Source organism: Vipera ursinii (assembly GCF_947247035.1).
Source record: "Vipera ursinii genome assembly, chromosome: 1".
Lineage (NCBI taxonomy): Eukaryota > Metazoa > Chordata > Lepidosauria > Squamata > Viperidae > Vipera > Vipera ursinii.
Genome location: NC_139512.1, coordinates 131850478 through 131873865, shown reverse-complemented (window position 1 = coordinate 131873865; position 23388 = coordinate 131850478). Strand labels below are relative to the sequence as shown.

The window sequence follows — 23388 nt, the reverse complement described above, 5'->3', positions numbered from 1 at the left end:
GCAACTGCAATGCTGATGCGGCCCTCAATGAAATGGAGTTTGACACCCCTGCTATATAGACATAGACAATCCAGTGAGCTTGAGAACCAACTAGAGACATAAGTTAGGTGATTCCCAGTCCCCAAAGTATAATCTGTACCACCTTTGGCATCAAATAAACTAAAGTGCCCAAAGACTTCTCTTTATTTCTGCAGAGGAGTGAAGAACAACTCCGAAGTGTTTGCCCATGTTAACACTCATGACATTTGGCCCCAGTAGCTATTAGATTGAGCAATGACCTCGGCCAAAGTTCGATTACCCTTTCCCTGACCGATAAGCAGCTGTTTCTGCAAAAACTAGAAAAAAAATCCCAAATTGCTAATGCTGGAAATAGTATTGTGTAAATTGTGACAATATCACGATTCCTGGCAACCACAGAAGAAAGAGAAGGAAGGCTAGAAATTAGGATAACAAGTATGACATCCTGCTGACCTTTTAAGAACTTGAATCAAGCTTCAAATAAAAGGAAAACTGAATGGCAAAGAATTTTCCTTAGGTGTCTGCAAGTTTGTCTTTCAGTAAGGAATAAGTGCTCAGTCCAGGGTATGGCCCTACAATCCCCAATTGGTCATTCCTTTCCTTCTTTCCTATAAGTATTTGCCTTTTACTTTTAAGGATTGTTCCTTCCTCACTAGTCCTAGCAACTTCCCTCTACTTTCCCAGGTGTTTTCATCTTCCCTTCCCAAATTTTCTCCTTTGAGTCCTCCTTTCCCTTTGTTGTACCACTGCTGCTCTGAGGACACAATGATCAAAGCAAGAAATGGATGATTCCTTCTTGCCAAACATGGACACCAGGGGGAAAAAAATGCATGGTTCAGAAGCAAAGAAGTAGCAATCACTGAAACTCCATACCTTTGTGGCAACCTGCCTATCTAACCACATAAAGAGGGATTCAACAAAGGGAAGAAGAGATGGGAACCATTGGACAGGATGGGAAAGAATAGAATAGAATAGAATAGAATAGAATAGAATAGAATAGAATAGAATAGAATAGAATAGAATAGAATAGAATAGAATAGAATAGAATAGAATAGAATAGAATAGAATAGAAAGTTTATTGTTACTTCAAATGTACACTAATCGGCATACAGTAAAATGAAATTTCATTGCATACAGCTCTCAGGGGATCACGTCCTCCAATATACACTACATAAAAAGGAGAGTTTGTCTATGGAGATTTCTCAATCATTCAGGTCATGGTTTACCCAAAGGGTGCTTTTCCAAAAGGCAACTGGATTTTCTTTGTTGGATTTTTCCTTGAAAACTTTCCACTTCTCATCCACAAAGCTTCCTCAGTTCAATTCTATTAATACGTTTTCTTCTTGTGCAAGCCCTCCACCCCAATCAACTACTACTTCAGCATTTTTCTTTCCACTGCTATCCCATTTCACAATGACAGTTATAGACTATTAGTTGTTGCAATCACTCCTACCCATAAAACAATGCTGAGTTAGGCGTATGGATGTCTCTTTACATAAGCACAATGAGTCAAAAAGTACCAGTCTTTCTTATTTCTTCTTGAAATAAGAAGTCATTGTGCAAATGACAAAATCACAGTAAGGATTTTAGATTTTTATCTCTGTCTCTGTCTCTGTCTCTGTCTCTGTCTCTGTCTCTGTCCTCTCTCTCTCTCTCTCTCTCTCTCTCTCTCTCTCTCTCTCTCTCTCTCTCTCTCTCTCTCTCTCTCTCTCTCTCTCTCTCTCTCTCTCTCTCTCTCTCTCATATTAAAGGATATATTCACCAGCTCATACTTAGATGTTTTTGGGGAAGTACAAAAGATACTCTGCTAGGATTTTTTTTTTGGTATTTTTTTTGCAAGTGTAGTAAAAATAAAATCCAGCCAATGGCAAGTGTTTTTGAAATAAGATGCATTTCCAGAAGATAAAATTAGTAAATTTACCCTGATAGGATTGCAGTTTATAGTAAAACTTTGATCATGGACAACTTAAATAGCTTCACTGGTGATGAATTAAAAGACACTAAAATATTCTCATTTTCAGAGATGAATTTTGGATCATCTGGACTCACACCATTTGAAATTAGTGGTAAAGTATTTTTACTATTTGATTATCATCTATACTTTGATCAAATTATCTAAGACAATTTATAAGTGATTGATTAGTGAGAATTTGTCTTTTATAAATGGAATTAATTTGTTATTGCATTAAATGGCATTATTTTATGGCAGTGACATAACTTTTACAGTAAAAGATAATGAAAATTAGTACTAAGATGTGAATTCTAGGGGAGACAGTTATTTGTTGATTGTAGTTCTCAGCAGAAGTATTTAGAAATTTGAATGACCTTAGTAATCAAATATACTTTCAAATAAGCTTGCATAGATTATACCTACAAAAACTTTTGTCTAGAAATTAAACAATTTACCCTCTGTTAAACATATTAATAAAGAATAACCTGTTTAAATCATACTGCTCAATAGGATCCACATTTTATAAAACTTTGTGTAGAGGATTATGGTCTGAAGTTATCATTATTAGACCAGTAATGGTAGTTTCAGTCACTTGTAGAATCAAATGATGGACTTATACTACTCTGTATATACCTGTATATTTTTCCCCAAATTTTAGAACCAAAGAAAGAGAAAAAGACTTGCAGATGCTGTATTTGGTCTGTACTCATAATATATTTGGTTATGCTCACGGGAGGCATGGGACTGTTGGCCTATGAAGGTAACCTATATTAAATGCAATTTAATTTTTTAAATCAAAAGATGAAAAACTGCCTGTTCTCACACCACTGATATTGCTAAATCTAGTTGAGTGAAATCCTTAGCTAGCCTGGTGCATTGGGTTAGCAGCATTGAAGTAGCAGTTCAATATATTGTATGTTGTGTGAAAGTCACAGCTGATGGTAAGAGATATCATATTATGTCCCTCCAGTTAGCCAGGTATTTTGGGGTGCCCTCTTTGATTACTGTATTTCAGCTCATGAGGGTTTTTCCCCCCCACTCTTTTTAATGATCTGGAAAGAATATAGAGTTATAAAAGTACAGAGAACCCACCCATACTGAAAAGTTCAAAAAAAAAGTGAGAGCATTTCTAACCGGTACCTGAAAAATAAAAACAGTGCCAAAGATGATTTCCCAGCATTCAATAAATAACCTTCAGACCTTTAGCTTCCCAACCTGTTTTCCAGATGCTTTTGTCTTCAGCCACATGTGGGTCTGATTAGTCATCCTGAGTTTTCTCATGGCAATCTGGGTAGCTCTTTACAATGCTTTTTATATTGCCACAAAATATTGAGTTTTAAAACAGTGGCAGCAAAAAAACAATAGGAAATCATTCTGAAGTCCAGATTAAATTGCAGACATATTCTGGGGACAGAAGAAGCTAAAAGCTAAAAATATCACTTTACTCCAAGCATCCCCTGAGCCTTTAGCTGATGAATTGTGGGGCACATTTGGACAGAAAATATGGTAACATCACTTTTCTTTTTATTGGTTAGCTTGTTGATTGATTGTTTATGTGACATCAGGTGACCACATAGTTTTTCTCAATTTTTCTTTTAACTTTACATTTTTTTAAAAAAAGTGTGTGAGAGAGAGAGAGAAGGAAAAGGAAATAGCATAGAAAAAAAAGGCAGGGAGAAAGGAGATGGGAAAATCACAGAAAAATGGATGATACATGCACACAGAGACAGAGAGATTAAGAGAGTAAATATGGGAATTGTAGGTCAAGGTTAAAGTTTCTTGTAAGACTGCAAAGGTCAAAGACAGCAAATTGGCTTTGGGGTCTTATAAATGTCCTTAGTTTTCTGGCTAATAATGATGAGCTGCATTCCACATCTGCATCACTTGCTTTCTTAGTACTTAATGGTCCACAGCTGAAGCCAGGAATATTTATATTGGATGCAGCAGGTAGAGGAAGCCATGACCTTGTGGCTATTCCATCATCAGTGAAGGCACTATATAAACTGATCCAATGATAGCATATGGCTGATAACAAATGTGCCTCCAATATGAGCATCGGTATATCTTAGGGGCTGGAAATGCTGGTGGGTAAAAAATCATTGGTCATGCTCTTGTGATCATCATCCTTCAGATGTTACCCTACTTCTTTTCAGTGTAGAGAACATGTGCTAGAACATGAAACAAGTTTTCAGTGCATTTAAACTGCATTTAAAGAATGGCATGGAAGGTCTGCTGCTGGGACTAATTCACTCATAGGTACAGGTTGCCCTCTAACATTGCAGTGATCACCAGATTGGAAGATCTTCCAGTTCCACACAATTTCTTTGAAGAAATATTTCTGATGTTGTTCAGTTGCTAAGTTGTGTCTGACTCTTTGCGATTCCATGGACCACAGCATGCCAGGCACCCCTGTTTTCCACTGTCTCCCCAAGTCTTCCCAAACTCATGTCCACTGTGCTGATGGTATTGTCTAATCAGAAGAAACATGAATGAACACATATCCCAATAACTGAAGTCTTTGGCCAGCCCTGTCCCTTTGGATAGGAACATACAGTATATCAAAGAGAACATCCATAGTTAATGTTTTCTTGCTTTGGCAATACCTCCGTTCCCATTTTTAGCATCAGATTAAATTGCATTGCATAAAACAATATATTTCCTTCAAGCACTAACTTTGAAGTAACAAGTAGTTACCTATTTGTAAAATTAACTATTACAGTAAAATAATAAAACATGAATAGTGAAAAGGCAAGGTGCTAACTGAATCTGAATTAATCTGTATCTTTTACGTCATAGAAATGTGACAGTCAGTAGGATCCTGCTACAATAATTGCTTTAGTGTGTTTTATATGACATTAACAATAGCAAGAGATCAGTGATTTGGCCCGGTATGGAGTAGAAGGACATGTCCCAGTGATAGTTTTCACAAATTGTGATTATTTATACAACTTCAAGAGAGCATTTACAGCATTAGAACAAGGCTTCCTGACAACTTACAGGCTTTGGTTAAAACAGGAAAGTTCTTCACCTAATTTTGTATTTTCCTATCTAAAAAAATGAAAACTAACTTAGAAAATTAGCACAGTTGGATAATGGTGAATAAACTCTGGCTATTTCATTACTTTCTGTTCATTTTTCTCAGTCTATATGTTGCACAAAATTATAAATAACATGAAAGAAGACAGACCAGGAAGCCTAGTGAATCATCTTCCTAACGGCACCATGGAGAATGAGATCCTTTTTGGAATCAATGCTCAGAGTGATCAAGGACACTGGATCCACAGTTTTAAAAAAGAAATTCATGTAATCAAACTGAGCAACCAACATCTGCAATGGGAAATGGCAAACATTACAGGTACATCCTTATTTTGTTTTATCCATCTTTCTACTGTGCATATTAAGCATTTTGAATGCTGTATACAAAATGGAATGGATATCTTAGTTCAAATGCCACATTGATAATTCTGGGGGCATATCTGCTCACGGTCTTTTCTTTGCTCCCTTGCAAGAGTTCATGGACAAGAGCTTGAATATAAAAAGTTAAACTTGCTCCATTAAGCCATTAGAAACAAATTATGTATAAAAAAATTCTGGAAAGCAAATGTACAGATTATCTTAGTCTCAAAGGTTTCTGATTAAGAGCTTTCCAACAGTCCCAATTTATGCAGGAGATTACCCAGAATGAATACATAAAACCTCTCCGGGTGAGGTTCAAGGTGTTAGTGATGACTTACAAAGCCCTTCATGGCATGGGGCCGGGTTACCTACGGCAACACCTGAGACCGGCGTCAACTTCCCTCCATCCAGTGCGCTCCCACAGAGAGGACCTCCTCAGGGTGCCACCGATCAAAGAATGCCGATTGGTGACCCCCAGGGGGAGAGCGTTCTCTGTGGGCGCGCCAGACCTTTGGAACCGCTTGCCGGTTGAGCTCCGGATGGCCCCCGACCTCCGCTCCTTCCGGCGCGATCTCAAAACTTTCTTTTTCGAACAAGCTGGCCTGGTCTGATGGGATGGGGTTGGGTTTTTATAAATAGTTTTAATTTTAATATGTATTAATTTTATGGGCATAATTGTTTAATGGCTTTTTAATTTTTGTATTCTATTTTTATTGTGTATTGCCCTGTTCACCACCCTGAGTCCTTCGGGAGAAGGGCGGTATACAAATTAAATTATTAAATTATTAAATTAAATTAAATAAAAGTATGTATCATTTGCTAGTGATCATGTTGTACCTGTCTTTGTACATATTATGATATAACCTATAGGGGGATGGATGGATGGAAGGAAGGAAGGAAGGAAGGAAGGAAGGAAGGAAGGAAGGAAGGAAGGAAGGAAGGAAGGAAGGAAGGAAGGAAGGATCCAATTTGGTGCTTTCATCAGTTTAGTGTAGATGCTATGATGTTGTAATGGTATGTGCAGTGGTGGGATTCAAATATGTGAACATATTTGATGCTGCTTCCGGAAGTCCATTCTGGGCCTGGGCAACAAAAAAATTAGCTACCAGTTCTGCTGAACTGGTGTGAACTGGCTGAATCCCACCACTGGGTATGTGGGAAAGACCTTGGGAGATGGAACAAAGGGACGCTGTCTAGGGATAGAAGACAGAATAGCAGTGGTGGGATTAAGCCAGTTCACACCAGTTTGGCAGAATCAGTAGCTAATTTTTTGTTGCCCAGGCCCAGAATGGACTTCCAGAAGAGGCATCCACACAGAGAACTGATTGTTCAGATATCTGAATCCCACCACTGCAGAGTAGCCTGCAGTTGGATAGTGGGTGGGGCAAGAGACTCAGAAGGGATCCTCCATAGTTTTAGTTTCTCCGGCTGTAAAGGAGAAAACAGCAAAATTGTACCTTGAGATCGTGTAGCTTTACAATAAATAGAATTAGATTATCTGGTCATGTTTCCTGTCTGTTCTACCAGGCTGACAGATGTATCATTGATCTGAGGCTTTATTATTATTATTATGATGATCTGGGTTGGATTAAATAGGTAAAGTCAGTCCCTTAGCAACATTCAAAAACTGTTTTAAGCACACCTATTACTATTGCTGTCACCCACAACTCTACAAGGTTACCAGAATAATCACATTAACATTCACTAGCCCAGTACTACTGTTCAGGATTGGGTACCAGCCCTTTCAATCACCTTAGCAAAGAGCAGAACATACTTTTTACATTGATTATATTCCTATTTGTCTGTATTTCATTAGCACATTTGTTTCTTCTTCATGTAGACTTGTACCTTGTTGAGAGGAGTTGAACCTATTGGAGTCTGCAGTATTTACTATGATATTTGGGTAGAAATCTCTTGATCTGACTATAAATACCCAAGAAGGGCCTTCTGTACACCTTGGAAATGTCATGACAAATAAATTGATGGAATGTTTGAAATGAAACTGAAATAAGGACATTTGAAAGGAATAATTAATTATTTGCATGGGAATGATACTGATATTTCTAAGAGTGGAATTCAAACAAATGCTATAAATATTTGTACTGTAATCCATGAAAAAAAATGAGGAAAAGGAGGTCATAAACACTGTGGGAATGTTGAAAATTATAACTGGAGAAATGTTAAAATATGGTTTACATCTGGAGTAGCTGTGTAGCTTGTTTAATAAGTGTGTGAAAAATGATTGATTTTAGTTACAGACGTATGCTATTTCCAACAGATGTCAATATTTTTTTCAGACCAAATTAAAAGCAACATGATTCAAGGCATTGCAGGACCCCCTGGTGGGTAAATATAATATGACCTTCTAATCACTTTCTATTCTTTCTTTTATTGCTCCAACTTAATTGAAGGGTCCTTGGTGTTCTCTGAGCTTACTTGTTTTCTTGCAGAGGTTTCATTATCCGAACTAGGTAAACTGAGGCAAGCTCAGATAGAATCAATGACCCCTCATTTCAACCCTGAACTACAAATATTTTGTTTTATTGGGTCCAACTTCATTCCTGTAAAATATATGAGTGACTAAAATTACATGATAATCTACAAACAAGCAAATGTCATACATATCTGAGTTCTAGCAAGCAAAAAGACCAGCTCATCTAAACTTCTACAGCATTCATTTGAAGCATGGTTACTAAATTGTTCGTTTTTGTCTTACCGGATTCAACAGAAATGTGTGAAAATGTGCCTGTTGAACACCATTAGTGGATGTATCCAAAGAAATCAGCAGTAATCTGTACATTTGTAAAAGGAACAGGAGAAATAATCCCATTATCCAATCTGCAGTGCTGGAATATATAGCAAGTTTTAAAAAAACGTATTCAATATTTTTTTATATTTTTTTAATTCCATTTGTATCCCGCCCTTCTCCGAAGACTCAGGGCGGCTTACAAGCTTAGCAGTAGCCTTCATTCTATGTATATGCCTGCTTATTAGGGCTTTCACACACACACACCCAGCGGCATTATTACAAAGTCAGCTTATTGCCCCCAACAATCTGGGTCCTCATTTTACCTACCTCGGAAGGATGGAAGGCTGAGTCAACCTTGAGCCTGGTGGGATGCGAACCTGCGCTAATTGCAGGCAGCTGGTGTTACTTAAGGAGGCATTAGCCCACTGCTCCACCAAGGTAGGAGTTAAATGGGTATCACATTAAGGAAATTCAGCTTCCAAAAATATCTCTCTTAAGCAAAATGTACATTCTGGGATAAATGTGCAAGAAAACGCACATGATTTTTTTTTTGCGGATTAAAAAAGAAAGAAAAAAGCAGCTTCATGCAGAAATCGGATGGAACAAATGTAAGGAATGAAAACATTAGACGCAGAAAGCAATCAAAACTGACAGATTCACCTATCCCTGATGCAAATAGGCTGGGTGGGATACCTGGAGACTTGAATAGATGGATTCCATGATTATGTATAGAAACTCCAAGACAATTTCCCTACATGTAGGCACTTCAGATCTTCTGCCAGATGAATACAAGGAGAAAGATTAGGGACAACGGCTATAAATTCCTTTCATCCTAAAAAACACATGTTCTCTGAATTTTACCCACAATTCACCTCTCCAGCCATGAAAATACTTTTACTAATGAATTCATGTGCCTGTTAAATTAACATACAATTTTAGTGGCCCTTTAGACTGGTCTCTGCTGCTGATTTATGACGTGTGTGTGTGTCTCTCTGTGTGTGTAATAGCAGCAACTAAGAAGACTATGAAAATACGAATCTTCTTTTCTTCATATTCAGGTCCCAAAGGAGAAAGAGGAATTCCAGGAAGACAAGGTGACCAAGGTAAGTAAAAGTTACATTTTCAAATATTCAGTTTTGAATTTACAGCATTGACCCAGTGCAGACATAACAACCCTGTTCTATTAATAAGCTATGTGCCTATTCATTTTCCTGCTTCCTTAGCTGTCTTCCTGAGTAGGATATGAAGTCAGGAATGGTCATGTGACTTAGACCTAACAAAATGGCTCCCTAAGCTAACTTCATACAGCCTGAGCTACACCATGAATTGTCATTGCAAGTTGCAAACACAGTTAGGAATTCATATCTGACCTCTATAGATTCATTAAAATAATGAATACCTGTTTCATTGCTGAAGAGCAGTGTGAAATGAAATGGCCACTAAAATAGGCGGCCAATATGTGATTTTTATTAAATGGCAGATTCAAGGTTTCAGCTTTAATCATTTATGGCAAGTATATATCATATAAAATCTGCTATAAATCCATTTTGGGGGCATCTTTTAGGAGATAAAGGTGAAAAAGGAGACGTTGGTTTAACAGGAATCAAAGGAGACCCTGGAACAAAAGGTAAGCAAATAAAACTACAATCCCCACCTTCAAGCAGAGGGCTGAGGGTGAGGTGGTGATATTAATGAATTTCTGATTTTTAAACTGATTTTTAAACCTCCCTTCCTTTTTTCTCTTTCAGGGATAGGACTTTCTGGACCAAAAGGAGAACCTGGTAATTCTTGAGCTGCAGTCTGAACCTCTATGCTGTGAAGTCAAGAGGGGTGTTATCCATTCCATATGAACCATTTAATTTCTTTTGGCTATTCCTGGGTTTTCTCCTGAAGGACATCGTGCTAGATCTTGGTGCTCAGGCCATAAGCCCACCTCAAACACTTAAGCATCTCTGCTCCTTTTTGCAGGAAGATGTCTCAATGGAAACTCAAGAGGAATGTACTTTTATTAGACTACAAAGCAGGCATTGTGGGAAGGCAAAAATACACTATTGGTCTTCTGGAGTGGTGGGAAGAGATTAATTTTCATTGGAACCAGTAATTGCCTAATGTAGACTATTGTACACTGGTGTATGGGGTATTGTACATTATAACAAGTTCTCTATCTCTATGGAATATTTATAGCCTTGTGTGTAAGAGGGCCTACCCATTGTGAAAGAATGAGGCACTGAGATGGTTTTAAATATATATATATATATATATATATATATATATATATATATATATATGCAAATACCTCTGAGCTCAGTGATACTTAATCCCTAGTACATACAGAGAATAAGATTGTATTTTAATGTGTGCTGCATATGTTTTAGGAGTTCCAGGAATACAAGGATATCCTGGTTCCCCAGGAGAGAAAGGTGATACAGGTAATAAAGTAATCAGATGCTGAAATTCAAGTAAAGTTTAATTGTGTTGCCAATTCTTGTTCTGCATTTATTTTTATTTTTATCTATATTTTGATTATAGGAGCCATGGGACCAGAAGGGACAAAAGGACAGCAAGGTCTACCAGTTGCTCTATTTCAGGCTGGTGGCTGGATTTGCCCCTTTAAACACTTTTTCTTAAAGTGATTCTCCTGGGAGATCCTTAAATATTACTTCTATTGCATAGATCCTTGACAACTTCACTGGTCAGAAGTCTAGTCCAGCATTTGTATCAGTTGTGGACTGAAGTTCAGAGAAGTTCCAAAGCAAGATAGTGGTCAGATGATGGTGACTGAGGAGTCTAGTTTTCAGTCTTATGAAAAAGGAACATATGGTTAATTATTTATTATATTATCAATGTATTTTTACAACAGGAATTAGGATAGGGCCTTTCAATATCTTCTTTCTTGGGAGACCTGGAGAAAACATTGGTAAGTCTTGGTTACAATGCACAGGAACCATGTTCTACTCCAGTTCATAGAACGAAATGTCTTGAGCTGCCCTTGGTTTCCAGATTTATTTCTAGTCAGAGATAAGTGTGTAATCCAAACTTGAAAGTCCTTTTATCTTCCAAAGTTATGATTCCCATCCTCCAAATGTCTAACTTGGTCTTTTCAACCTTCAAACCCTACATATCCTGGGACAATATCTTCCAACAATTCTGTTTATGGACCATATCAAGGCTAGGAAAGATTGGTCTAAATGCATATAACTTGAGCAACTCCATTTTCAAATGTTAAGACTGAAATAAAACCACCAAGGCCATTTTGTTGAAATGAAATTAAGACAATTTAGCCACATTATTACTATGGGTGGTTGCACAGTCAGTGAGATATTTAGAGAGGATTTAGTATTTTTATCTACTTATCAAGGCCTTCCCATTGTTTGATGACATATTTTATACTTACAGTAGATGACAAAGACAGAAATAGCAATATATCATTTGATAAATAGATAGATAGATAGATAGATAGATAGATAGATAGATGATAGATAGATATATACTTTAGATAGAGATATATGATTTTGTAATAGCTACAAATGCTGAACAATTGTCTATCTTTTAGTATAGTCAATATGTAACACATATTTCAAAGGAATAGACAACTTGTGCTAATTCATAGTTACACAACCATCACCACAAAGAAGTGTAGTGTATATATATATATGTAAAGATAAAGGTAAAGGTAAAGGTTCCCCCGCACATGCGTGCTAGCTAGTCGTTTCCGACTCTAGGGGCCGGTGCTCATCTCCGTTTCAAAGCCGAAGAGCCAGCGCTTGTCCGAGGACGTCTCCGTGGTCATGTGGCCGGCATGACTAGACGCCAAAGGCGCACGGAACACTGTTACCTTCCCACCGGAGTGGTCCCTATTTTTCTACTTGCATTTTTACGTGCTTTTGAACTGCTGGGTTGGCAGAAGCTGGGACGAGTAACAGGCGCTCACTCTGCTACGCGGCACTCGGGATTCGACCCGCCAAACTGCCGACCTTCTGATCGACAAGCTCAGCGTCCTAACCCACTGAGCCACCGCGTCCCTTATATATATATATAATTAGTGCCAAATATGCTGAGGGATATGCAATGTGAGCAGCCCCAATTCCTCCTTAAGGATCCCTGGAATTCCCTCAACTATAGTTTGAATTCATTGTCATCATTTCTTATAATTTTAGGCAAGAAAAATATGCAAAAAATATAAAACTGGATCAGTAAATCCAGGGCTGCTCATGTGTATGGCATGACCTGTTTGCATCACTTCCCTATCTCCTACAGCTTTCCATCTTCATGGAAAATAGTAAACATAACCCTCTGCCCACCAAAATTTGTCTTGTCCATTGTAACCCAGGCTTACTTAATAATACCATGTGGAATTAATCCAGTTCCCTCATTTGATCAGCACCCTGGAGCATAAACTAGCTACAAGGCTTAATTCAAATGACACCCTAGCCTAGCCATCAGGTTTTTGTCTTGAGCATTGTGCAAACCTGGCCTTTCTAATTGCATGCATCATGCTAATATTTAGGTTTGCTTTTGGTGTGAATACAGCCATCATGGTCTGTTAAGCCGTGATTTATGGCTTAGCATTTTGTGGAAATCCGGGCACTATGACAACACACCAAAGCAAATCAAAGTTAGGAGTGAATCAGCCCTGAGATTACTACTGTAGCATAAATCACAATAAGATCAAGTCTCTTGTGTTCAGTATTGGACACTGTGTACAGTGGCTCAGTTAAAAAGAATTATTAAATCTCTTTCATATCAGGTATATCTGGACTAGATGGTGAAAAGGGATCAAAAGGGAATCTTGGGCCTGTCGGACCAAAGGGCGAACCAGGAATGAAAGGAGAAATGGGGGAGATGGGATCTCACGGTAAGATGAGTTATTACCATTTTGAAGAAATCTTTTCTTCCTGGCTGTTCTTAGTGGAATGCTATTCTGCTGGTGCTGTGACAAAAGAAAGAGATAAATGATAAACTGGCTTGATTCTGTGAGGTTCGTGGTGCTCTCAGAGCTTGGTTGTTTGCCTGCAGGTGTTTCGTTACTCTGCTTCTTGCCACTGATGATGTTACCTAGTTGGGTAATGAAATGTCTGCAAGAAAACAACCAAACTCAGAGACGACCAAGGTCCCAACAGTTCAACCCTGAATTACAAATATTCTCATCTATTGTCCTGATTGTCTGGGCTGTATGAACTATTTTTCAGGGTTGGGGCTGTGTAAATTGCAATCTGGGATGAAACAGTGTAGCATGGCTGCCCACCAGAAATGTATTATTGTTTTTGTTACCTGAGCTTTTGGGTTGTAGATTTTGGTTGTTATTAAATGGCAGCTTTTCTTATATTTCTTTGCTGCCATCTATCATTTCCTAGATGTTTGCAGCTGAAATCAATAATGCCTAATTTTTTAAAAAAGAAAAATACTTCCATTTTTCTTATTACAATGTCAGGTAGCTATGTTAACATAATTTCAAGACACATTATAGGAAAAGAAAAGAAAAATCTACCATGTAAATTAAATCAGGCACTACACATGTGAAAAGGTACCAAATATAAGAAGTACTCCAGATTGTAGTCTATTGTTATTAATATAAATCATAAAATCCAACCGAGTTTGGTCAAATTATGGTTCCTGCCTCTGAAATCTTATTACTTTAAGTTTGCCTACAGTTTTTTTCTAATAGTTTTTCCAAATTACATTAAAACTCCCCTTCCCCAAACACATTTTATGTAACTTACTTATATGGCTCTCCACTTGCCAAACACTTTATTCCTCTATTCCACACTCATTCATTCATCCAAATCCAACCAAGCTAAAACCAAAATTCAGCTCCCCCTGGTACAGCTCCCCCAGCTGTAACTTTAATTTTTTTTAAAAAGAAAAAGTTGCAAATTAGTTATGTTGTAATTATTAAAGCCTGAAGTTAAACACTTCGCTGACCTAAATTAGCACATTTTTTATCAGCTGAGTGCCTTCTAGATGGGTATATGGCCTTCATTTCTTATAATTCTCTAGCTAGTTGGGTATTCTAGTTGTGAGTTATGGAGACTACCGTTCTAAATCATGTAGAAACACCCAAGTGAGAAAATCTGTCTTAATTCATCACTCGCATGACAAATGATCTCAAACGCCTGTTGACCCAGAAACAAAATATACATCTTCATCATTACTAGAGAGAGCTAATTGACTGGCAATGTGATTGTCTTAAGTGAAGAAGATATTAAGCAAATTAGTAGTTATTACCATGTTATGATGATGCTACAACTGAAAACAAACCCGGGACTGTACCAGTGAGAAAACTTCTGCCTTCAGACTTAGTGTGTTTAATCTGTTAAACAGGCTTACCAGGATCAAAAGGAGATGCTGGCGAAAGAGGAATCATGGGCCCAAGAGGAATAACTGGTGATCCAGGAGAGAAGGGAGAGAAGGGAAATGAAGGCCAGCAAGGTAACTTGAATGCAACCAAGTGCTATCCTGAATGTTGTATTTAGATCAAGGAGAATACTTAAGTACTCAATATACTTTCACTGTTTATGTGACATTTACTACTTTCAGAAGTAAATAGTTGGAACATGTTGTGGGTTAGCATTATAATTCAAACAGCAACTACTCAGACAACAAGCAGAGCACAGTCAGCCATATTTTACCAGCTCCCTATACTGGCATCTTAGCTATTTTTTACGCTGGTCCTTCCTGGTTTCTTTATTAATGTTGGGGAAATAATAAGAAAACATGGTGATCTAACGGAGGAGAGAGCTACAACGCATGGAGTGGAGGAAGACCCCAATTTCACATCTTCCATAGGGAGTGAAATAGAACTGGGAACAGCAGAGCTTTTCTGGAAGTTTGTGGTCATTCCTTCCTCTTGTCCTTGTGTCTTCAGACTCCCACCAGAAATCATCCAGGAATGCAACCAATGCTGTTTGGTCTATATTTTCTATATAATGTATCATTTCATATGTCATGTTCATAACACACAAAGAATCTCTTATAGAAACGAACTCAAATGTATAGACAAGGAAATATTTTCTCTTTCAGGTCCACCAGGTCACGATGGTTTTCGTGGACCACAAGGAAATAAAGGTAAATAATGTGTAAGTGCAATTGAAATGACCTCCTTATCGACTATACCAGGGGTCGGCAACCTTAAACACTCAAAGAGCCACTTGGACCTGTTTCCCAGAGGAAAAGAAAACACTGGGTGCACACGAGGCGGGGAGCTTGATTGAAGAGTTTAATTAAAAAGAAATGGAAGCTGCTATGCATGAGTTCTCCCTCCCTCCCTCCCTCTCCATTTCTCTCTCTCTCTCTCTTTCTTTCTCCCCCCTCTCTATCTCTTCCTCTCTGCTCACCTGGCAAGCTGGTTTCATGCTGTTCTCGAACAAGCTTACTGGGCTGGCTCTCTCCTGCCCTTGGTCTGCCAGTGCTCTTCCCCCACTCAGTGTGTGTGTGAGAGAGAGAGAGAGAGAAAGAGAGAGAGAGAGAGCGCTCCTACTTTCTGCTTTCTGCTGCTTCCTGCTTCCTGTGGAGAGACAGCAAAGGCAAGAGCCCCGCCCAAAAAGCTTGTCAGCTTCTCGGAGAACAGCATGAGGCCACTCTCTTTTTTACACACAGACACACAGAAGGGAAGTGCAAGTGCCTCTCTCTGTCTCTGTCTCTCTGCAAATGGCGGAGGATGACTGGGAGCCGCAGGAGAAGGCTAAAAGAGCCACATGCGGCTCCAGAGCCGTGGGATGCCAACCCGTGACCTATACCCTGACACAAACTTTCTCCAACACTATAACCCTATACTTACCAGAAGTCAATTTCCTTAAATTCAGTAGCATTTATTTTTACATACTGTAGATGTGTTTAGGAGCACAATAATCTCACCCACTTCCTGGAAGTAAATGTTGCTGAATTAAACAGAGCTTAGTTTTGAATGAAAATACATGGGATTGCACTGCACAGCAAAGCAGGCTTACTAGGCAATAAGACATGCAGAGGCCAATAGGACTTATACCTGAGAAAATACTAAAACAAGAGCTACTAAACATTTTTCATAGAAGTAATTTGACTTCTGAGAACACATAATATAGAGAAGTCTTGACTGAAATTGCTAGATGTAATTACATTGTTGTTCCTAAAAAAGGAAGGGACTAGGGCTTGCTTATTTGGCATCAGATTGTATACATTAAAAGATTATTTGCAGACTTTCTTCCCCATTTTTCTCCTCTTTCATTGACCAGCATTTTCCACCTCATTTATTAAAGTGTTTTTGCCTTCCTCCACATTAGTCGATGGGTTTCTCCCAAATGGTAAAATGGTAAAAGTGAATTTTGAGTATCTGTGGCCTTGTCCATTCTAAGCACTGTTCCCTATTATAGATTTGCAGGCAAAAGCTGTTCTTGCTGACATGAGCAAGAAACGATTCGTGGTGCTGTGAATCAGCAAAAGATGAGGCAGAAAATGGTGGCCATTCTCTGCATTTCTTTTTGTTACAAAGCTGCTTACAACAGGAGATTGACAGTAAGAACAGATTTTGCCTGCAAATCCGTAATGTGGAACAAAAGGTGCAAAGCTACAGAGCAAAATCATCTACTGCAGCCCGGTATAACCTAATATAGCTAGTCCTTGACTTATGACTGCTCACTTAGCAACTATTTGAAATTACAATGGACCTCCACTTACAGCCTGGATTTCCAAGTTCTGATAGCCGCTCCCCCTTTCGCCATATGATTGCCTTGGGGTGCTTGGCAACTGGCCTGCATGTATGGCCATTTCCAGTATCCTGCAGTCATGTGAATGGGATTTATTAGGCTTTTTTTTTTGCTGGGAACCAGCATTTGCTTATAGTGTCTAGGTACAATAGGTTCAATTAACAGCATCCACATTCATTTAATGACTGTGGTGTTCACTTAAACACAAAAAAAGTTTTAAAATTGGACATGGTCACTTGATGACCTGCTTGATGACTGCCCGGCTCAATTACAGTCATAATTCAAGGACTACCCATAGTCTGTATACCTCCTGATCTACAATTTCCAGAAGCCTCAGTTTACTTTATTAAGGTTGGCATGGTTTTTAGACACAGTGATTGTGAAGTCTAGGAGTTGTAGTTCAAAATATTTTGACAGCACATGATCATGACAGCTGTTCAATTACTAGGTAATCTTTTCTTATCATGTTAAAAGGATGGTTCTTAGCACATCTTTTTTGTACACAATATGCAACTATCCTTTCACATTTGCTCTGCTATCACACCCTTTGATTTGCTTAACAGGTGCTGTTGGAAATGTGGGTTCACCAGGAACTCCTGGTCCAAAGGGTGAACAAGGGGAGAAAGGAGAAGCAAGTCAAGTTCCAGGTAAGCAAATACCGTGGGCTTTTTTTTTTGTAACAATATTATTGAAGTCCATATTCCTCTGGTCTCCAGTTCAATTAATAATTTTCTTAAATCAAAATTCTTTTTTTCCCCTGAATGCCAATTATATAGTGTTTTGAAACTCTTAAGTCTTAAAAAAAAGTCCTTGTATCAAAGAAAGAAGGTAAAACTCACCAGGTCTCAAATTAAACTTGGCATTTTGAAAGTCTCTAATATCCATGATAAAGTTAAGTAGATCATCTCCAGACATGATTACAAAGTGAGTAATGTTCTTTTTAAAGGCTTGTCTCAGGGTGCTCAATCCAATAGGGCATTACAATCCTCTTGCAAGGAGCTGCCATTCAGAGCTTGTGGACAATCTCCTGTTCTTCTCTTCTCCAGAGAGTTTCCAAAGGATTGGTCTACATGCCAATCTCTCATTCTTCAAGGCAGTCCTAGTCTCTGCTGTTTGTACAGATATCTTTAGTCTACAATGATTCACCTGACAGCTGAAAAAGCTGCAAATAGAATGTTTTAGTCGGCTGAAACATTAGCTTCCAAAGACTTTCTAACTTGTAGTTCTTCTTTCTTCTCTCAGGCCCACAAGGACAAAAAGGTGCTCAGGGTCAAAAAGGTAGTAAGGGAGATACAGGTAAATTGCAAAACGGATATCAATATTTTGCACATACATATAATCAAATGCATATGAACTTTATATTTTGTTTTGGTAGAATATAGATTTATAATGTTTAAATTATTATGGGCAAGTATTTATAGAGCACGGGTGTCAAACTCGATTGAGTCATGTGACGTATCGTGATGTTTTTTGCCTTTGTGGAGCTGGGGTGGGTGTGGCCTGTGTTTGACACATCCGGCCGGTGGGCTGCCAGTTTGACACACCTGTTATAGAGCACTCGTGACAGATGTCCTGTTCTCAACCCACTCTCCATAAATTCCATTTTATTGAGGCTACTGGATTATTCCATATGCCTTGTTTGGTTGATCTATAATGAAAAGCCGTTGTAAAGATTCTTCAATGCTGGTTCTCCAATTTTGCTGTTAGACACTTGGGGAAAAATTCACCTATTATGGTAGTAGCAAAGAAGAAAATTGCAGGAAAAAATTCATTCTAGGACTACACGCTTTCAAGGGGTTCATGAAGTCAAATAAATACTTTAAAATTTCTCTGTTTTCATCATTGACATCTTTCAGTCTCGAGAGACTATGGTATTGTGCTCTGGAAAGAGGTCCTAAAGCAGCCTCTGGTGAAGTCAAATAAATATTTTAAAATTTCTCTGTTTTAATTTCTAATAAATATTGATAGGTATAACCTACACAACTAAACCTTTCAAGGGTACCCCATAATTAAAAAAAAGTTAAAATTTAAAAAATGGTCCTAAAACAAAATTGTTTGGGAACCACTGGTCTATAAGAACTCTTGCAATAGATATGCCTTGGGAAGTGTGGTACACAAGTAGGACAGATATTATCTTTCTGGTACATGTTGCATTGGTTTTATTCATTCATCACTCCATTGTGTACTGTTTCTGTTTTCATTTATGGTTTTTTAAAAAAAGAACACACAAGCTATCTGGATGTTTTATCAACATTCTTTTAATTCTCTTAAACCAGGATTACCAGGAACACAAGGCTCTAAAGGTGAAAGGGGCATCTCAGGTAAATTATTCCCAACAAACTGTAGAACTTCTTTGCACGTGTGGAGCTGTAGATGAGCTGGGTTTTTTTATCTAGCATAAGAGCATAACAATTGCAAAAACACAATTAAAAAATGCACACAGCTATGTCTGTTCCAGAAGCAGGCAAAACTGTGATAGTACTCTTCGTATCAGGACTTATAGACAAGTAATAGGGTGCATTCCTTTGTTAGAAAAGATATTTGTGTTTATTATCCTTATTATACATTTAATCCAGGAGTTAGTTAGTTAGTTTGTTTGTTTGTTTGTTTGTTTGTTTGTTTATTTATTTATTTATTTAATTTTATTGAATTTGTATACCGCCCTATTCCCGTAGGACTCAGGGCGGTTTACAGGGCAGTTAAAACCATGAAATACAAAAATTAAAATCAATTAAAACAATTAAATTAAATTCAAGCCCCAAGAGTAAATCTAAAACCCAGTTAAATTAACAACCCCAGAGTCTGGACCAAACAGATCAAAAAGCCAAGTTTTCAGGTCACGGCGAAATGAGCGAAGGTCGGGGGCAGTCCTAAGTTCCGTGGGTAGTTGGTTCCATAGGGCAGGCACACCCACAGAGAACGCCCTTCCCCTGGGAATAACCCGCCGGCATTCATTAACCGGCGGTACTCTGAGAAGGCCCTCCCTGTGGGGGCGCACAGGACGATGGGAAGATGATGCCGGCAGCAGGTGTTCCCTTAGATAGTGTTATGTTATTCTTTCCCAAGAGTGGCTTATCCACACAGGTGAACTAGGCGGTCACCTGAGGCATCAGGTTTAGTAGAGAAGCCTATATCAAGGAACAAAAACAAAAATTACAAATACCAAAATAAATGTATGGGCCATCAGTTGCAAGATTTGCGCAGGATGCTCTAGTTAAAGTCCACCATTTCCCTCTAAGAGAGTTTATACTGAACCATCCTTTAGATGTGGAAAATCTCAAATGTATAGCTGGAGTAGAAAGGTAAATTTTCAATGGATAGTTGGCCCAATCAAACCTCTTAATGCTTTACCATTATCTTTTGAAATTACATACACAAACAACCACAGGATTCGGTGCTTTCCTAAGACTCATAGGACACGACAACCGTGGTCGTGTGGAGATTCTGCATAAAGGGGAGTGGGGCACCATCTGTGACGATCTCTGGGATGTGAATGCTGGCAACGTGGTTTGCCGAATGCTGGGGTTCAATCGGGCTGTTTCTACCTTCACTGCAGCTGCAGGTAATCTACTTCACAACTTTCATGAAATCAGAAAACTTGAGATTGGGGTGGGGGGATGGGGGGGTTGAAACATGGGTCTACTCTTAAATAGCAAGGGAAATCTTTGCTATGGGCCTTTGTTCTAGAGGGGAATTTTAGACATCTGAGAGAACAGCTAAAGTGAATATGGTTCCCTCAACAATCCCTCATATGTGTAAAATTAGATCTTGCAGCACAATGATGTAAAAAGAGTTTGTTTTCTTGCCTTGGAAACAATTTACATATTTACTCATTATATCTCTGCTTGTGTATTTTGACTCTCATCAGGATCTGGACAAATCTGGCTGGATGATGTACAATGTTCAGGAAATGAACACTCCATTTATTTGTGTAGTAAACGTGAATGGGGTGAAAACAACTGCAGTCATAGTGAAGATGCTGGGGTTGAGTGTGCTTAAGGCAGTTTTGCAGCGCAATCTGTAAAATAATATTGAAATAAGTGTCTCAGCCTTGTCATGCAGTGTGCATCTTACTGAGCAGTTACCTATTGCTTACTATCTTCTGTTGTATCAATGTATTTTTAGGTTCTTCTTTGATTGAGACCAATTTTAAAGATATATTTGATGTAACTAGGCTCACAAGTACACTGAGGAATGTTTTTTTATGTAAAAATCCCATAAATTGCATCTTTATTCACCTGGATCTATTGATACAGTTGGACTTCCTAATAAGAAGCACACATGGAGGATACATACCACAAAGCAATGAATATCTGCCAAGTTAGATTTCATCTTCAGTAAAGTAAAATGACTTTGCTAGGTTCTTCTGTAGATAAAACAATTGAACTTCACACCATCGTTTCATAAAACAGCCGGGATTCCAGGAAACATTCACAGCCTTGCTCACCTGAAGTAGAACTTTACAAAAAACGATGGCCATGTTTCTTTAGCCTTTATGTTACTTTCACCTTCTTCCAAGGGGTGCCTTTTCCTGAACTTCTGCATCAAGGTGGCATCATGTTGAGTCCCAATTCCGAACGTGTGCATTGCTCAAGAGAACTCAAACACACTGGCCTCCTATTGTGAGGCATTGTCTTCCTTCAAGGCATAGTATCCCTTTGGGTGACTGAGCAGGTTCTATGACCATCTGCTGTGGCCAACTCACCATGGCCCAACTCATTGTGAAACAAGTCGCTGTGGGACAAGAGTTACACTAATATCAAAGAAATGGTAGCATAGACTCATTAAAGAAAGGATGCAAAGAGAGGGACAAAATGAAACGTGAATGACAAAAATTTAAAAAAATATTTTATTTATTTTAAATAATTAAACTGAATTGTTAAATTGTCCCAGGGCAAGTTGTCCCGCAGGGGGTTGTCTCATTCCCACCTGGAGCAATCGCAGCCTGACGCCTCTGCCAGAAGAAACACCCCTCTCCTTCTTTATGTGATGTCATTCTGATAACATTACAAGAGAAATCCTCACATATCTAAATATCTTGTAGCAGATATGTTGTAGGAGATCAGGAATGTATGCCTTAAAATATGAACAGAGTTTTATGCTTTCAGGGAATACCTGTGAAAGAGGTTATCTTCTGGGTGAACTGTGTATTCATATACAGTAGGAGGGCAGAAAACCATGAATCACTTTGATGAGTAATTCTTAGACTTCTAGAAGGTTTAGGTAAAGGTAAAGGTTCCCCCGCACATGCATGCTAGTTGTTTCCAACTCCAGGGGCTGGTGCTCATCTTCATTTCAAAGCCAAAAAGCCAGCGCTTGTCCGAGGACATCTCTGTGGTCATGTGGCTGGCATGAGTAGGCGCCAAAGGCGCACGGAACGCTGTTATCTTCCCACCTTAGTGGTCCCTGTTTTTCTACTTGCATTTTTTACGTGGTTTCGAACTGCTAGGTTGGCAGAAGCTGGAACGAGTAACAGGCATCACTCTGTTACGCGGCACTCGGGATTCGACCCGCCAAACTGCCAACCTTCTGATCGACAAGCTCAGCGTCCTAACCCACTGAGCCACCACGTCCCTCTAGAAGGTTTACAGCTACTTGTTTCTTTTTCTTTCTTTTTTTCCCCCTTGGCATTTCTCTAACAAAAGCCTTGGACGATGACAGGCAGGGATATCCAAATTGGCATACATCAGTATCTGAGATCTGCTCACCCAGAAATGAAGAAAGAAGAGGAATAGCGCTGTATTAAGGAGCAAAGCGATGTATTTTCAAGGAATTGTTTTATGTCGCATTGGATTAGTTCTTCTACAGCATATGTCATTTTAGCTAGTCTTGGCAAATGTTAACCTGAAGACACATTGGTGGGATGAAATGTTGCAAATGTTGTCTAGAGTTTATTAAAGACTCATAAAACTCAGCATAAGCTGAATGCACACAAACACAGATGAGATGAAAGGGAGAAATAACCACTGTGCTTCATATAGCTGAACGGGGTGGGGGAGAAAGAAAGAAAAGGCCAGCACCAAGAAGGGGCTTATCTTGTATTGGCAGCAATCCTCTGCACAATACTCTACATCAGAGATGTCAAACACAAGGCCCAGGGACCAGATCCGGCCCGCAAAGTGGTTTCATGTGGCCCGCGAAGCCATCCTGGAAACAGTAAGGGAACGGCCCCCACTGCCTTGGCCCTGGCCCAGAGACCCTCCTTCTGCCAGAGACCCTCAGATCTGTCCCACTCCTGCCCAGGCCCCCATATGCACCCTTGATGCGAACAATGTAGAGCTGGCCATGCCCACCCAGTAGGCCATAAGCACTCTAGCCACACCCACCCAGTAGGCCACGCCCACCCAGCCCCCTGAGGGCAACCGCAATGCCGATGCGGCCCTCAATGAAATTGAGTTTGACACCCCTGCTCTACATGAATTGCCCATCTCATCTTACCTTCCTATTTTTACATCACCTTTTCAGCCATACAAGAGGAGCAAGGCATCTACTAGCTATGCTCACGTGGTGGATTAATCCATATTAGGATTTGTTTGGTTCAGGATGCATGAAACAGCCACTGCAATGGCGAAGCCAAATGCATAAACCTGGGA

The 23388-nt window shown here is 39.0% G+C and overlaps 1 protein-coding gene across 2 annotated transcripts; it reads left to right on the top strand.

The window, feature by feature from the left end:
- The first annotated feature begins 1539 nt into the window (after positions 1 to 1539).
- On the top strand, positions 1540 to 21719 carry MARCO (macrophage receptor with collagenous structure). Of its 2 annotated transcripts, XM_083349275.1 has the most exons (18): positions 1540 to 1595; positions 2040 to 2084; positions 2628 to 2729; positions 5112 to 5324; positions 7663 to 7707; positions 9173 to 9217; positions 9679 to 9741; positions 9863 to 9895; positions 10490 to 10543; positions 10644 to 10679; positions 12862 to 12969; positions 14436 to 14543; positions 15135 to 15179; positions 17359 to 17442; positions 18038 to 18091; positions 19072 to 19116; positions 20184 to 20357; positions 20664 to 21719. In XM_083349275.1, exons 2-18 carry the CDS (start codon positions 2042 to 2044, stop codon positions 20792 to 20794), a joined length of 1383 nt encoding a protein of 460 aa, XP_083205401.1. In that variant the 5' UTR covers positions 1540 to 1595; positions 2040 to 2041; the 3' UTR covers positions 20795 to 21719. The 2 variants fall into 2 exon arrangements, with proteins under 2 accessions (XP_083205401.1, XP_083205400.1); XM_083349274.1 differs by lacking the exon at positions 1540 to 1595 and having other exon boundaries at positions 1781 to 2084.
- Positions 21720 to 23388: the final 1669 nt, after the last annotated feature.

Excerpts from the sequence above, each read along its gene's own strand:
- MARCO (XM_083349274.1), top strand. The coding sequence starts at position 1,976 with ATGGACAACTTAAATAGCTTCACTGGTGATGAATTAAAAGACACTAAA. Across the intron at positions 10,680-12,861 it reads AGGGACAAAAGGACAGCAAG|GTATATCTGGACTAGATGGT; the intron begins GTCTACCAGTTG and ends CTTTCATATCAG. Across the intron at positions 15,180-17,358 it reads TGGACCACAAGGAAATAAAG|GTGCTGTTGGAAATGTGGGT; the intron begins GTAAATAATGTG and ends TTTGCTTAACAG.